This window comes from Vigna umbellata, chromosome 3 (genome assembly GCF_029865625.1).
Source record: "Vigna umbellata cultivar VRB3 chromosome 3, Vumbellata_1.0, whole genome shotgun sequence".
NCBI classification, from domain to species: Eukaryota; Viridiplantae; Streptophyta; class Magnoliopsida; order Fabales; family Fabaceae; genus Vigna; species Vigna umbellata.
This window is the reverse complement of record NC_142167.1, coordinates 48,770,944-48,789,086: the sequence shown is the minus strand read 5'-3', so window position 1 is coordinate 48,789,086 and position 18,143 is coordinate 48,770,944. Positions and strand designations below refer to the sequence as shown.

Sequence of the window (18,143 nt, the reverse complement as noted above, 5' to 3'; positions counted from 1 at the left end):
AGACAGTGTCATTAAAAAATAGCCAAAATAAAGCAAAAGACAACATTGTCACAGTCAATGAACACATGCAGCGTCTGTGCCAAAAGGAAAGCGATGATGACAGAAAACCAACATCGTAAAAAGAATAAAAGGAAAAACAGCTGGAAATACGACGTGGCTCATACCTATTGGATGCAAAGTTGGCACAAAGACAATCATCATGCTTCCATGAATGGAATGCCTACAGACCACACAAAATTTACTTTGTATTCGCTCCACGATCACTTCAACTTTATTAATTTAGCTACAAATACTTAATATTATATATAATTTTTTTCTTCTCTTTTTACATACATACTTTTTAAAATTCTCCAAAATTGAAAAAAGCACTATAAAAAATATGAAGTTTTTTTTACGTAGATATAGATATGACATATCATAGTTTTGTAATTATGTAGACCGTGAGACTCTTAATAATTATGTTTTTTTTGTCATTTTAACAAGGGTTAAATATGTTTTTCGTTCCTTAAATATCACACAATTTTGGGTTTAGTTCCTACTCGAAACTTTGATGGTTTTTAGTCTTCGTAGTTTTAAAACTCTTATTATTAGTCCTTAAAATTGAACGCCGTTAACCTTTTGTAGATGTGGTAAACGGCAAGGCCACGTCTTATGCCAGCTTGCCTCTTCGCTCTCTGCTGCTTGTGCCGTTCGTCTTCTCTGGCAGAGCAGAGCCTCCATCAGACCAGCCTTCATCAGACCAGCCTTCATCGGACCAATCGCCACCGGGACCATTACCGACCGCGTCGTCGATTTCTCCCTCTTGCCTTTTCTCCGCGCAACATGATTAATCTGTGGAATGTTCAGTTTCTCACCTTTCTTTGCATATCAACGATCTCTTCCATAATTTTCTCTCCCTGAAAATCAAAAGGGTTTAATCAATTATATAAAGTCATTAGGGAAATTATTCAGGAGATAGATTTATGCATCCAAGACCTTCTTTTCTATCACACTCCCCAATCTAGTTTCTGGAGACCTCTCCAGCTGTTGCAATTCATCTATGTTTAGACCCTAAAGATCCTCTCCTCTTAGCTGCCTGCATTTCTTTTTCCTTGTTATATATGTTTACATTTCAACAAACAAATTCATTTTCAATCACGAAATTGTCAGACTTTGTACCTTAGTTGATGGCTCTTCTCGACAACTTCCTTGCTCAATCTGCTGCAGTTGCTGTTTTCAACCAGCTGAGTAATCATTTTAGAAATTAATGATTGCCATTGATTGAAGTTTTAAACCTTTGAAATAGTTTATATTCTGAAAATATAGCTCATTTTATCCTAACCCAACGTATTCAATCTCCTAAACATCCATGTCACGTTGCATAAGACCAAACAAAACATGGTTGTGTTTGTTTGTTTTGGTTGTTTCTTTATTTACAGGCATAAAGAAAAATAGGCAACTCCCAGCAATGACAGCAAAAAAGGAAAGAAATTATGAATGGTTATTGAAATTAAAATGCAATGGAAATGCAAAACTAAAACTGGTTTTTAACTAAAATACAATGATAAAACATAAAATGGAGTGAAAGATGCAATGACCTCAACACATTCACTTTTTGAAAGGCAGTAAACAATTCCACACTGATTCCTGATTTGTGGCTCGCGGAGACCATCCTAGTTTGTGGCTCGCGGAGGCTGGACTCTCTCAGGCGGCGATTGGACTCTCTCAGGCGGCGATTGGCGGAGGAACGAGAGAGCTTCTCTCTCGCGCGCGGAGAAAGGCAAGGAGGGAGAAATCGACGCCGGTCGACAATGGTCCCGGTGGCGATTGGTGTCGCCGGCGACGCCTTGGACTGAGCGGAAGGTCCGGCACGACGGCTGGTTCGATGGAGGCTCTGCTCTGCCGAAAAAGACGAACGACACAAGCAACGTGGCAGAGAGCGAAGAGGCAAGCTGACATAAGACGTGACCTTGCCGTTTGCCACATCTACTAAAAGTTAACGGCGTCCAATTTTAAGAACTAATAGTAAGAGTTTTAAAACTACGAGGACTAAAAACCATCACACTTTTGAGTAGGGACTAAACCCAAAATCGTGTAATACTTAATAGACGAAAAACATATTTAACCCTTTTAACAAACATGTTTTGTATTTAATTCCGGACATATCAAATTTTCATTATCATAACCATTATAAAACACATGATATAAGATAATCTTAAATTTTCATGTTTCTAAGCTTTTATTGATTTTCTAACATTTTGTTTTTCATGTTATTTATTATTTTCTACTTTTCTGTAATATACCAGGACTAGGATATTAAACACAAATTACATTCTCTACATTTATATTAAACACACAAATATTAATCAGACAGTAACATATTATTACCTAACTTTTAATGTTGATCTCGCGACATAATTATATGGTCTACATTTGTAATTTATACTATTCATCACAAGAAAAGTTTCAGTTAAACATTTTCCAGAATACATTTCTAAATATGTAAATAAAAGTAAAAATACGTAGAATCACGTATCTGATATAGACCTTTTGACTTTAAAGAAAATTTAAATTGTGAGGAAATACGTACGTATGAAAGTATATCCTGGAACCCAAAATCGCGTAGCATCGACCGTCTTCTGATTTCATTTCTCTTTCATTTTCATTCTTCTGCACTCACCATTATATCTCTCTCTCCTCTCTCTCTCTCTCTCTCTCTCTCTCTCTCTCTCTTTCTCTCCTCTCTCTCGTTCAACAATGTATTCTTCACTCGACTCTTTCCTGTCCTTGATCTTCTTCTTCACCATTCTCTCCCTTACACATTCGTCAACCGAGTACCTCAAGCTACCGTTAATCCCTCGAACAACACTCTCCAACGTCTCCAACATCCTCGCCGCCGACCTCCACCGCATCTCCGGCCTCCGTACTTTGCCTCAGTCTCCGCTCACCTCCGGCGCCGCCATGGGCTCCGGACAGTACTTTGCGGACCTCCGCATCGGATCCCCGCCGCAGCGCCTCCTCCTGGTAGCCGACACCGGCAGCGACCTTGTCTGGGTGAAATGCTCCGCCTGCCGTAACTGCTCCACCAAGCGACCCGGATCCGCATTCCTGCCCCGACATTCCAGAAGCTTCTCCTCCTACCACTGCTACGACTCGCCGTGTCGATTTGTCCCTCAGCCCACACCCACACACTGTAACAACCGCACCAAACTCCACACACCCTGCCGCTACGAATATTCCTACGCGGATGGGTCCACAACAACGGGCTTCTTCTCCAAGGAAACGACGACGTTCAACACCAGCTCCAACAAACAAGGGAAAATTAAAAACCTGGCATTCGGGTGCGGGTTTAAAACCTCTGGCCCCAGTGTAACAGGCTCCAGCTTCAACGGCGCGCAGGGCGTAATGGGACTGGGCCGCGGGCCCATTTCGTTTACTTCCCAACTTGGCCGCAAATTTGGTAACACCTTCTCTTACTGTCTTCTCGACTACACCCTATCCCCGGCCCCAAAAAGCTACCTTACAATCGGCGCCTCCTCAAACGACGTCATTTCGCGGAAGCTGTTCAGTTACACGCCTTTTGCCACTAACCCTCTGTCTCCCTCGTTTTATTACATCACCATCCAGAGTGTCTCAGTTGACGGCATTAGGTTACCGATAAACACTTCCGTTTGGGGGATCGATGACAACGGAAACGGAGGCACCGTCCTGGACTCCGGCACCACGATTTCTTTTCTAGCGGAGCCAGCTTATAGGCAGGTTTTGGCCGCCTTCCGGCGGCGCGTGAAGCTTCCTGCGGCGGAGGGAGCCGCCGCGCTCGGGTTCGACCTTTGTGTTAACGTCTCCGGCATCACAAGGCCGAGGCTGCCGAAGCTGAGATTCTTCCTTGCCGGAAAATCGGTGCTGTCGCCACCAGCAGGGAATTATTTTATTGAGCCGGCGGATGGAGTAAAGTGTCTCGCGGTTCAGGCAGTTCGACCGGGTTCTGGATTTTCTGTGATTGGGAATTTGATGCAGCAAGGGTACTTGTTTGAGTTCGATTTGCACCGGTCGCGGATCGGGTTCTCGCGTCACGGATGTGCGGTTCGCTAAACATGAAAAAGTGAAACCGTAAAACGAACCGGGTTATTTATTTAAATGATACGGATTTGTTATTATTGCCACGTGTATTTTTTGGGGGCATTTGAGCTTGTTTGGATTGTTGCTGTCAACAATTTCGGTGGACGAACGTTATGATGATCTGTATTTTATTATATTTTATATTTTGGAAATTCTTTTTGGTTTATTTATATTTATCTGATATTTTTGCTGTGTAGCCTCTGGGGAAGAGAAAATGAAAAATTTTCCGATTGTAACGTCTTTTACGTAAAATTTTAATATTTTACTTTATTAAACATAAAACAATCAACATTTGTTTTCATTAATACTAGTTTTATATTTTCAATATAAATCCATAATAATTCGATAAAAACGATCATTTAACGGAGAGAATGAAATAATGTCGTTGAGACGTCCTTTATGTAGAAAATAAATATTTTAATTTATTTAAATTTAAAACCAATAAGAATTATGAATTGTTATTTATACTGGCTTTTCGATTTAAATACATCAAATTTCAATATTAGAGACAATTTAAAAATACTTAAAATATTGAGTGTTGTTTGGTGTTTCCTGTGTTGTAGTTTTATTAATTGTTGTTCTTATCGAAATTCTAATGGGAAATCTTTATGATCCATGTATTTTTTAGAAGTGAATTTTAAGTCTAATTCAATTCTATAAAATCAATTTATACGGTGAGGTTTGCACTAATTTATAAACTATAAATTGACATTATCTCTAGTCGATGTGAGACTTCCAACATTTTATGTGAGGGTTGAAACAAAGACACTCAAGTAGGAATGTCACTTTCTCAAGTTTAAAAAAATAAGAGAGTTTTGATTTTTTTTTATTAAAAATAGATATAAGTATGTATTTTCGGATGAAATACATACTTTTTACTTATATAAAAAAATTGTATTTATAAGGTTTTGGAACTTTACGATGTGTGATAAAAAGATAAAGAAGTGTATCTATAAGATTTTTGAGCTCTTTGACTCATGTGATAAAAAGAGATAGTATCAAAGTTGATATCAAATAATATTAATAAAATAACAATTTACAGTATATATAAGAATTAACAAAACAATCACAATAATGTGATATTTTATCTACATATCAAAATATTATGTAAATATATGATATTAAGGAATATCATAACGTAATCAAACTATTAAGATTTGTTCATATACATATGAATATTTATACCAACAAATATATTTTTGAATATTATGTAATCACCTTAGGTCAATAGTTGGGTCGAATATATACATAAGTCTCCCAAGCTCCAAAGTTTAATTTAACAAATAGGGAATAGTTGTTGTAATTGTAACTAACCCTTTGGTCGAGTTGTAACCAATGTAAGACACTAAAAAAAAAGCTAAATAATGAGGTGTTTGGATGTCATTTGAGTACATTAAAGTAAAGAATTATAAAGATTCATGGTTAGAGCACTTTGTTATAGGCTAACAGTCTTATGTTTAATTCATGTGCATGCATAAAATGTTTATTTATTTTTATTTTTCTTTCTTTCTAATAACCTTATGCATGGAATAAGCTTTGTTAGAAATGAAGTTCCTGGAAAAATACTAGAAGAACGGTTGAATAGTATTATAGGAAAACTTATTGCAAAGGAGATAATTTAATAGTTTTGTCGAGGATTGAAAAATTTACATAAGTTGTTAAATGCTCCATTTTAAAATTTAGTTCAAACTATAAAAGAGTTTCAATATAATCTTCAACAAGATTACAATTGATTATTCTCACCACTTGTGATATCCCTAATCACTTTAAGTAACCACCATTACTTTGACTAATATTGATTTTCACCCACTCCTGGTCACTAGACAAACCCATCTAGCTACCATTTAACTTCACCAAGTTAAACGTCAGAGTTTCACTCACTCCTCATTTAACTTCACCAAGTTAAATGTAAAGTGTTTGAATTCTCTTCAAAATTTACAATCAAAAGATTGGTTACAATTCCATAGATGATAGTTGTTGTAGAGAGATATGTGTGTAATACAAACTTACTGAATATTTTTTTCTCTCTTCTTACAATGGTAAACTTATATATATCAATGAAGCTTGAGAGTGTTTCTTTTCTAGAGCTTTTTAGTACTTTGACAAAAGTAGGCAACACAATTTTTCTAGCACGACTTTTGATGAGGAGAATATTCCATGAATGTCTTCTTTATTTCTAATGTCCACTTCTAATTTGTATAGGATGGACCAGGTTGATGCATGTAATAGGCAATCTGCACAAAGTAGAGTACATATGCATGCAACATATATGTCATTTCTCTTATCACTTTTGTTTTTTAAATGTTGAACATTTAATGACATTTAATGCTTGTTCATAATAACAAAGTGCCTTTTATGTTTTTTATGGTAGGATTTGATAGTTTAAGCTTTTCACTAAGATACCCAGCAGTTGATGAACACTTCATTGTTGGATGAAGTAGATTGTTTGACACATGGTATCGTATAACATGTGTAAACACTTCTTTAAGTTTTCTCTGTTTTATTTAAGAATGTGTTTAGCAAGGTATCTTTCAACACAAGTGTTTGGAATATCCTTTGAGACTTTTAGTGTTCTTTCCAAAAACATCGTTTGACGCTTTTATCTATCAAGATATATTGAGAGTTTGTTTGACCATCGTCTAGCGAGGTATAACATTCGTTGCATTCAACAAGACTCTCAGGCGCATTAATTGGGGAAACCATTTAGTGATGCGTATGTTCATACCTAGTGTTTTTACTAAGGCTTTCCTTAAGGTGTTTATATTTTCATAAGCCACTTATATTTTAGTTGTATTGTTATTATAATTATAACATTCTCATATGCTCATTTTGTTTAATGTTGTTTGTTAAACTTTAAAACATATGAGAACATTTAAAAGTTCAGTCTTATAGACGATATTGTCTTAACAATCTTTTCATTTTTGATGTTTAACAAATACACATCTAAACAATATGATTTTTCAGTTTAAGTAGAAGTGCATTTATAAAACTTTAAAGTTTTTAGTCGTTTAAATATTTTGTTAATTCATTTTTATTATTAAGTTGTCTTACATGCATGCGGGTTAGTTTTCATAACAGTTGTAATAACTAATTAGAGCATGATAAATAATCAGAGCATATAATATATGTAAAAGACTCATATTTAAATACATAAACATGGTACATTAACATGAATGTGTATAGTGTTATGCACGAGAGCTTCTAAAAATCTAGAGACTTTGTGTTATCCTATTGTATTCATGTTGGTCTTTTTGGATTATATTATTTATTCTTCCCTCTTATTTGCTAAAGGATAAAAAAGGACGATTCTATTACTCGACTAGGATAAGTCTACATGATGAATCAGATACATAGAACATGAATAGTAACTAAATGTATAGACACTAATTCAAAAAAATAGCTTACTTTTTCTTAATTCCTCTTGAGCTCTCTTGTATTTTATTAAGAATCTTAAGTTTTTCTTCAAATGAACCAAATAGATTTTCCTTTCAACTCTTTCTTTTTCTTTCTTTTCTTACCCATTCCTTTCTTATCATTTTCTCTTTAGACTCTTTATTTCTTTCTTCCTTCTCTTTTTTTCTTTTCACTCAAGAGCTTTTTCACTTTTTTTTTTCATATTCATCTTCTCTACTAAAGAATTCATCTTTACTTTTAATGAATGTTTTACCTCTTTTAATGAGTTCTCTCATCTCACACATTAGCTCTTGGTTTCTCTCAAATCATTAGTGGAAAAAAAGATTCTATGATGACTTATTATGAGAATGTGAAATCTGGGTGTCATATAATAAAAATAAGAGTTATTATGATGTACTTTGAAATACCTATCATAATAGTTGGACGCAGAAGCAAAATTGAAATTAAGTTCAAAATATATTTCGAGAAGTCTAAGAAGACTTCTCATAGCAGGCTTTCATAATAGGTTAGAAGTCCTAGCATTTTCATAATAAAGTTCAAAACTTATTATAACAAGTAGTAAACCACATGTCATAGAATATGAATTCCTAATCTTTTTCTCTCTTCAAGTTCTCTTCATTTTCCCAATTTGATTTACACGTCGTCTATTCACGTTCTCTCTTTCTCAGTTCATCTTCTTCGTTCCTCTTGTTAATGTTGTTCTTCTCTTCTCTTTACGTTCTCCCCACATTGCATCAACGCCATATTCTCCCCACATTGTTAGTTCTCCATGCCGTCATCTCTGAGACGTCTTCTCTTACGTACAATCAACTTTTCTCCTTTCCTTCACTTAGGGTCACGAATTTTGTAGTACTTGTTGCCATTCAAGATGACGCTTGTCCTCACAGATTAGCACTCTTGTCTTTCAGAAAGTGATGCGAACTCTGCTCCGAATCCTATCAAAGGCTCCTCTACTCCGTCTCCCACCGTTTGCCTTCTTCTCTCCGCCGCCAACTCTGCTTAAGGTGCTTTTGCTGGCTCCCTTTTCGGCTACGGTTCTCTTAATAATACTTATATTTTAAGATCGGTTTGTTTATTAATATAAAATGTTCATATACTCAAATAGATGAGAAGAGTGTGACCTTGTTTCCAATATCCTTAAAAAATGCAGTGAAAACTGATAAATTAGATAGTTGGAGGAAAAGTGTTTGTTAAAATGACATAAAAGAAGATGATGAAAGGAATTATGATATGATAGTATTCAAATGCTACGTGAAAGAGTATTTCAAAAAATATCAACAGAATACGTGTTCCTTCACCCAAGAGGTCTAATTTGGAAAAACAAACTTTTAATTCTGTCAAATACAGTATAAGCTTACTTCAGAATCCTTCCCAGTACAATGTTCTTCACTCATAATGTGATTTCTTCCCATCTGCAGCCATTAATGCGGGTCTAGCTGATGTTGTGCTGGTCTTGCTACAAGTTTTCCTGGTATCTTTTTTTCTAATAATTGATGAATTGTCAACATTTACTTGAAAATTTTGTTAACTTGATTGGTCCATGCACCAATTGAAATTAAGGATAAAAGCTCAGACTAATCTCTGCCTATTTTGATTGCATATATGTCAATAAAACAAAATATTTGCTTCACTTTTTTTTACATTGAAAAGTATGTTTGTAAACATGATCTTCAAGTCAAACAGTGCGACGACTGTGTCTTCAATTGGTGACTGGGGAATGTTTTAAGGTTTATTAATAGTGTTTAGTTTCTATCAGTGATTTTAAATTGTTAACATATTAGAAATGGTTTCATAAAAATGGAATAGTTGGCTGAGTAACAGTTAATAAAATAAAAATGGATGATAATGATTTCATTCACGAGATGGACAGTGGAGATGGCATAGTTGGCTGAGTAGCAGTTAATAAATGCAAATAACAAACTCTTGTAAGCTTAATATTGCTTTCTTCTCTTCACATGCAGTGAACTGAAATCTCAGATTCTGTCCAGAATCTCATTTTTTTGTTTGCTCATAAATGCGCCATGCGAGTGGTTGTGAGCGGTATTCTGTATTTATAATCACACTGCCATGCTTCCAAAACAGATTTTTATTGTTTTCAGAAAAGAACTTCCACAGTGTAGTTCTTAAAACTTAAAAAAATGTCAAAGTTCCCCTTCCTCCTCTTCACTCAAACTTGAATGTGAATTTATTTTCCTGCTATGAAAATTTAATTATGTCCTAATTTCATTTTACATTTGAGTATTTTCAATTGAAGTTTTATATTTTTTAATTAAGTTTTTTTCTGTTTAATTTTTCTGTTGATTATTAGGATTATTATTTTATTCCATCATCTTCTTTATTTGTCTTTACAAGTTAGAAAGATAGAGTTTTGTAATTAATACAAAAAGATATTGTGATTAGTGTAGAATAATAAGTTATTTTTATTGATTTTGTTAAGAAGGTGTGAATAACAAAATGGTCATGTTTCATTTTTCACTATAACTTCTACGTTATATTTCCTACAATGATCAATGGACAATAATAAAAATACATGAACAATACAAAAAAAAACTATTATCCTTATACATTAATTTGCATGAGTTTTTCAAACCTCTACCATTAGAATCGTCGCAATCAATTGGTCAGAGATTTCTAGTATCGAATTTATATTATGGAGGTTTTTGTTGTTAAGGATTTTAACTTCTTTTATTGGTGACTATTATTTTGTGAAAGTTTGAAATATCCTTTATTTATAATTATCAACCTCCCTTCATAATTTCTTAATTTAATTAAAAAGAATTTTCATAATAAGAAATAAATAAAATATATAAAATTGTAAAGTACATAAAAATTAATAAAAATTAATTTCATTGTTGATTTAAAACAAAGTACATTTATTGATAATTATAATGTAAGTATATAAAAAAATAGATAATGTTTAAGGAACATTATAAGATTGACTAAAAAATCTAGCATGATTGAAAATAACTCGACCAACTGAAAACACATGGGATAATTGTTGATGACCTAAACCAAGTCATTAGAAAATTAGAGGTTTAGCTCGTGGAAATTTTTTGCACTTTGTAAGAGTGTAACAAATGGGTTTATAAGAAAATGTTTGAACTATAAATTTTGTAATGTTCTATTCTTAATTGTTAATTGAAGTTTGACAGTTGTTATCCAAGATGTAAGACAATGAAGGTGATGATTTTCTCAATCCAAAATGTAGCACCAAAGATAGGTTTGATGCCTCAAGTTTATCTGTTCGATTTGGAGGTCAAATAAGTGATTTCTCTTCAGATCATAAGGTTAATTGATGGAAAGAATGATCGATTGTTGGAAGTATTGCATTATTGTAGGCCAGAGGACACTCGATGATGCAATCCTAAGACAACAAGTCTTGACATTGTAAATCACAAAATTGTTTGAAACTAATAAAAAAAATGACTATAACTTAATTTAGTTTTATTGTATCTTTATTGTTAGTATTACTAACCATATTGACAAAATTAACTTTTTTTGAGGACTAGTGTGTCCTCCAAAACAAAATCGTTTTTATCACCAATTTTTCACAAAGCAACGTAGTTTGTCACTAACAAGATAGTGAAAATTGCAAAACAAAACATGACGATTAAATATAAAAAAAAAAAACTTCATAAGACAAATATGTGAAAATTTAGAATATGTTATTATTATTATTATTATAATAATAATAATAATAATAATAATAATAATAATAATAATAATAATAATAATAGAGTGATAAAATATAGAATTTAGTGAAAACAAAAACTGTATGTTTAAGATGGTATCATGGATATAATTGATGTTTATATATATATATATATATATATATATATGTATATATGTATACATATATATATATATATGTATATATGTATATATGTATGTATACATATATATGTATATATGTATATATGTATGTATACATATATATATGTACATATATATGTATATATATATATATATATGTATATATATATATATGTATATATATATATATGTATATATATATATAATTATGAAATATACAAATAAAATAATCTTAAAAAAATGGTTTTTATGTAAGAATGAAAGGAAAAATAAAGCAACCCACTAGGCTTGATTGCCTTAGAGTCATGTGATGTATGCAACCAAACGCATAGGCATAACATGGAAATCTCATAGTCTTAAGGGTCACAATTGAGCCAAATAAAATGGGATAGGACCAACTTTCATTGAATTAATTGCCACAGCATGTGGGACACAAAAAGGGGTTTCCAAAGCATGATGGGCAATAAAAGGTTCTTGCATAGATTCAGGGCATAAATGGTGCCCTATTTAATGGAAACACAAATGGAAAAGGAAAAAGCGTGTGCAAAATGAGACACCACAAACAATAATTCCTATATAGCTGACCTTCCTTTGCATCTTCACTCCATTTTTTTTCTATATTTGTACATGTTCCTTTGTAATATTTTAAAAAAATAAAAATAAATAATTGTTTTAATAACCTAAAATTAAAAGATCAGAATTGTATGTCAATTTTTAAAAGTTAAATTATGTATCAGTTAATTTTACTTTATGAAAAAAAAATATTTCTTCTTACTTTTTTTTCTTCATAAAGATGTAAACTTATTTCAACAATTTTCGTATTTATGAATATGACAGGGGAGCGAAACTTTTACTTAGTTGCTCCACTCACATGTAACATATCTCATGTCCCTGTATTATCTTGTGTCTCTAAGTCCTACTCTACCACCCCAAAATTAATATAAAATAGTTTTAGAAAGTTTCATATAATTAATATCTCTATATTTTGGAATGTGACTTTTATATATATGGCCCAATAGTTACGTACAACAAGCAAACTTTTGGGGCCTTCACCTCCATATGTTTTTTCCTGCACTCCAACATAAATAAATTTCCCATTTTACCCTTTCTGAATTGCCCGTATAAAACTTGTTCTCAAAATTTATACCAAGAAACGGTTCGACATTTGACATGAAAATTGCATTATTTCTGTAGTTAATTACGAAGAAGATGAAGAAGATTTTGTCATTCATGTTTATAACAATTCATTAACAACAATATGGACAAAAATAGTAATTTTCTTCGAATGTACGGATAAGTACGTGAAAGTTTTGAATGCAAGACCTATTTCCTTATGTCTCGATGAGATAAACATATTAATATGACTCTCGTTACGGGTAGTCCGTCTAGATTGGTCTCTTGGCACCAATTAAATTCTTTTGATAGGTTGGTTTATATGCCATGCACCCACGCGCGCACATACATATACACAAACAAACGCGCGCACATACATAGGCACCCATATATGTAGATACATAGGCACCCATGCACGCACGCGCACATACATGTGCGTACACACATATCCACACACAAATACACATACGCACATATACACACAAACTCACACACGCACGCATGCACACACATAGACACTCACGCAATTACATATACACAAACACACAAACACACACACACACGCATATACGCATACACATGCACACCCACGCACACACACACACCCAAACACCCATACCCCCCCCCCCCCACACACACACACACAAACACACATATGCACACACACTCACACGCACGCACAGATGCGCAAGCATGCACATACATACGCATACGCACACACACGCACACACACACACAGACAAACACACACACACACAAACACTCACGCACGCACGCACACACAAGCACACCCACGCCCCCACAAAAACATACCCACACACAGTTGCACAGACATATGCATGCACACACATAAACACACACACACACACGCGCGCGCACATACACACACGTTTCAACCAACGCACCGACACACCCACACTCCACCCACACACACACGTACACACACGCACACACACGCACACACGTACGCACGCGCACGGAAGATCACACACGCACACACAAATGCACACACACACGTACGCACTCACACACACAAAGACACACACACAAGCACACACGAATACACGTTTGCACACACGCGCACGTACGCCCCTACACACCCACACACACAACACACTCACACACACACACACATACACACATGCACATGCACACACACACACACGCACATGCACACACACACACGCACGTTCGCACCAACGCATCGACACACCCACACATCGACACACCCACACTCACACACTCACATACATACACACGCACACATACACATACGCACGCGCACGGAAGACCACGCACACACACACCTATGGGAATGCACACACACGCCCATGCACACACACACGCAAATACACACACACACACACGTACACACACACAGGCACACGGGCATGCATGCACGCACGCACATACTCACACACACAAACACACACACACACACAAGCACGTATGCATACACGTTTGCACATACGCGCACGCACGCACCCACACATCCAAAGACACACACACACACACACACACTCACACACGCACGCATGCATGCACACACATGCACACCCATGCACCCAAAGAAACACACTCACACACACACAAACGCACGCACATACGCACAGACATAAACACGCATGCAGGCACGAACGCGCACACATACACACACACACACACGTACACACGCGTACCGACTCATACATACACGCACACACGCACACACACGCACGCATGTAGGCACAACTACACACACACTCTCGCACGCGCACATAAACGCACACACATATGCACACACACACACACACTCACACATATATTGAGCGACACTCACACACACGCACACACATACCCGCATACACACCAAAATACACATACATACACAAACACACACACCCATGCAAACACACAAACGCACGCAAAAACGCATGCACATGAAAGCTCACACACTCGCAGACACGCACATACATACACACACGAACGCATGCAAGCATACGCGCGCCGTACGAGCTCATATTCCCGCACACACACGAAAACACATTAACACACACACGCACACATGAACACACACTCACACACGCACTCACACACGCACTCACACACGCACACACGCACGCATACACAAACACACCCACTCCCCCACACAAACACACCGCCACATACACACAGACACGTACACACACATGCGCACCGACTCATACATACATGCACACACGCACACACACGCACACGCACGCACGCAGACACAACCACACACACACACACACTCTCGCACGCGCACACAATGCACACACACTCACACATATATTGAGACACACTCACACACATGCACACACATACCCGCAAACACACGAAAATACACATACACACACAAACACACACACCCACGCAAACACACAAACGCACGCGAAAACGCATGCACATGAAAGCGCACACACTCGCAGACACGCACATACACACACACACGAACGCACACAAGCATACGCGCGCACGGACGAGCTCATATACCCATACACACACGAAAACACACTAACACGCACACACGCGCACACGAACACACACACACACACACACTCAAACACGCACGCACGCACGCTCACACAAGCACACCCACTCCCACCCCCCCCCCCCCCCCCCCACATACACACAGATGCACACACACACGCACACAAATATAAACACACACACACACAAATATAAACACACACACATGCACACACACACAGACACGTACACACACATATAGGCACACGTGCATGCACACACGCACGCACTTACTCACACACACAAACACCTATGCATACATGTTTGCACGCACGACCCCACGCACATACACACCCATAGACACACACACTCACACACGCATGCAAACACTTGCACACCCATGCACCCAAACAAACACACCCACCCACACACAAACGCACACACATACAAACACACACAAACACGCACGCAGGCATGCACCCACACACCTTCACACCCACCCCCCCACACACGCGCACGGACTCATACACATACACGCACACACGCATGCACGCAGGCACAAAAACACACACTCACGCACGCGCACATACACGCGTACACATACGCACACAACACACACACACACACACACACACATATAGACACACACGCACGCACACACAAGCACACCCATGTCCCCACACAAACACCCCCCCACACACACAGATGTACACACACACACACGCGCACACACACACACGCGTTCTGACCAACGCACCGACATACACACATGTACGCACGCGCACGGAAGAGCACACACACGCACACACATATACAGGTACACTGGCATGCACGCACGCACTCACGCACTTAGTCACACACACAAACGCACACTCACAAGCATGTATACATACACGTTTCAACACACACGCACGTATACACCCATGCACCCTCACACCCATAGACACACACACTCACACACGCACGCACGCATGCAAACCCATGCACACAAATAGACAAATACACCCCCACACACACAAATGCACGAACATACGCAAACACACAAATACGCACGCAAGCACACACGCGCACACGCGCACCGACACACCGACACACCCACACCCCTCCCACACACACATACACACACACATGCGCATACTCATACACATACACGCACACACACGCACGCACGCAGGCACAAACACACACACACGCACGCGTACACATACACACACAACACACACACACACACACACACTCACACACATATAGACACACACGCACATACACGTACACACACACACATACACTCACACACGCGCACATAAAAACACGCACATACACGCGCACACATAGACACACAATGCACACACACGCACGCACTTACACACATGTAGACACGCACACACGCACATAGACGCACATACACATACACACACACACACACACACACTCACGCACGCGCACATACATGCGGACACATACGCACACAATGCATAGACATACACACGCACACACTCACACACATGTAGACATGCACACACACACACACACACATACACATACACATGCATACACGCATGCACACACACGCATACACACGAATACACTCACACACACACGCACACACACAGACGCACGTACTCATGGGCACACACTCGTGCACACACGCTCTAATGCACCCACACACCCACCCACACACACATACACACGCACTCACACACACACGCACGCTCATACACAACTGCACAGACACGCACACACACACACACAGACGCACACACGCACACACACACTCAAGCGGATGTACTCGCACACACACGCGAACACACGCACTCCCACGTACACATACACACGCACACACACACACACATAGACATGCACAGACACGTACACACAAACACGCACATACACACACACATGCAGGCACACACACACACACACACACATACACAGTCACACACGCACGCATGCATGCAAGTGCAGGCACCTCCATGCACCCGCACACACACACAAACACAATGATCTTTAAGGTTTTCAGAACGATATCCATAACATCCAGAGTTCCTCCAATTCATTTCGTTACTAGCTTCCTTCTAGTTTTCTGAAAATTCATTTCGTTACTAGCTTCCTTCTAGTTTTCTGAAGTATATGAAGTCTGTATTAAAACAAAGTACATTGGTCACATATTTTTCATATTTTAAGCCACTAGTTCATCACAACCCAAGACTTAACTAGTGATATCACATTCCCAACATTAATAATAACTATTCAGCAATAAATTTCTTTCATTAGATGTAACCAAATTCAGGCCAACATCTTCCCTATGCCATTCAGATCGGATTTTTGTACCTTCAAAATAAGCCTTCCTGTTTAAATCCTCGCCCATTTTCTTTACTTTGTAGGGTAGGTTTGATGCCTTAGGACTAATTGCCTTATTCTCCTTTGCGCTATTTACTTGATGAGATTTAACAACTTCAGAAGGAATAACTGTAATCGGGAAGGCATCCTTTGTTTTGTACGCAGCTTCAAACATGATACACAGATGGTTTGAAGAATGATGAATTCGTTTTGATCAACATTGAATTCCACTGCCAAAAGGGAAGGTGACATAACTGTTCTGACTCTGAAGGGTTGTAAGGGAATTATCCTGTTCCAAAATGGCATTATCTCTTTGAACAAGTGCTTCATCCCTCTATTGAATGGCTTCATCTTGAGCAGCCAAGGCATTCTTTTCAGATATTGCAGCCTCCAGTTCAAGCTTTAGAATAACAGCTTGTCTTTCAGCCATAATGGACCTAATCTTCTTATTCATAACTAGTGCATTTGGCTCTTTAACTTGATGCTAGGAACCAATATTCCACTGCAAATGCAAAATCCAATTCAATTAATGAATAAAGTGACCAGTTGTGCAAAGCTGGAAAAAAAAAGATCACAAATTCATGTATTCTATTTACCATGAAATGTGGTCCTCTGTAGTATTCCATCTTATGTATGTCATGTTCATTTTGACGACAATCCTCCATTTTTCATCCAGAGGATTTTGTAAAAGATGTGGTAGTTGAAGTCAAGAAATCAAGGGATTTAATCAATCAACAATCTCCAGCTGAAAGGAGAATCCTGTTAACAATGAGAAAAGAAAAAGTGTAGCATTAGGTCAATAAGCAAAGAAAATAGACATCAACGTTCCCAAACATTGTTCGAATACAATCTGAAGAATTTAGCAAACTTAAATTACTTCTAAATAGTTCTTAATT

At 37.5% G+C, this 18,143-nt stretch overlaps 1 protein-coding gene and 1 pseudogene across 1 annotated transcript; one reads left to right on the top strand and one right to left on the bottom strand.

The window, feature by feature from the left end:
- Positions 1 to 2,540: 2,540 nt before the first annotated feature.
- Positions 2,541 to 4,270, top strand: LOC124844048 (Eukaryotic aspartyl protease family protein). The gene has a single exon (XM_047320904.2). The coding sequence runs from the start codon at positions 2,737 to 2,739 to the stop codon at positions 4,069 to 4,071; it is 1,335 nt and encodes a 444-aa protein (XP_047176860.1). The 5' UTR covers positions 2,541 to 2,736; the 3' UTR covers positions 4,072 to 4,270.
- A 7,418-nt stretch (positions 4,271 to 11,688) lies between these two features.
- On the bottom strand, positions 11,689 to 17,924 carry LOC124844041 (protein BASIC PENTACYSTEINE4-like; annotated as a pseudogene).
- Positions 17,925 to 18,143: the final 219 nt, after the last annotated feature.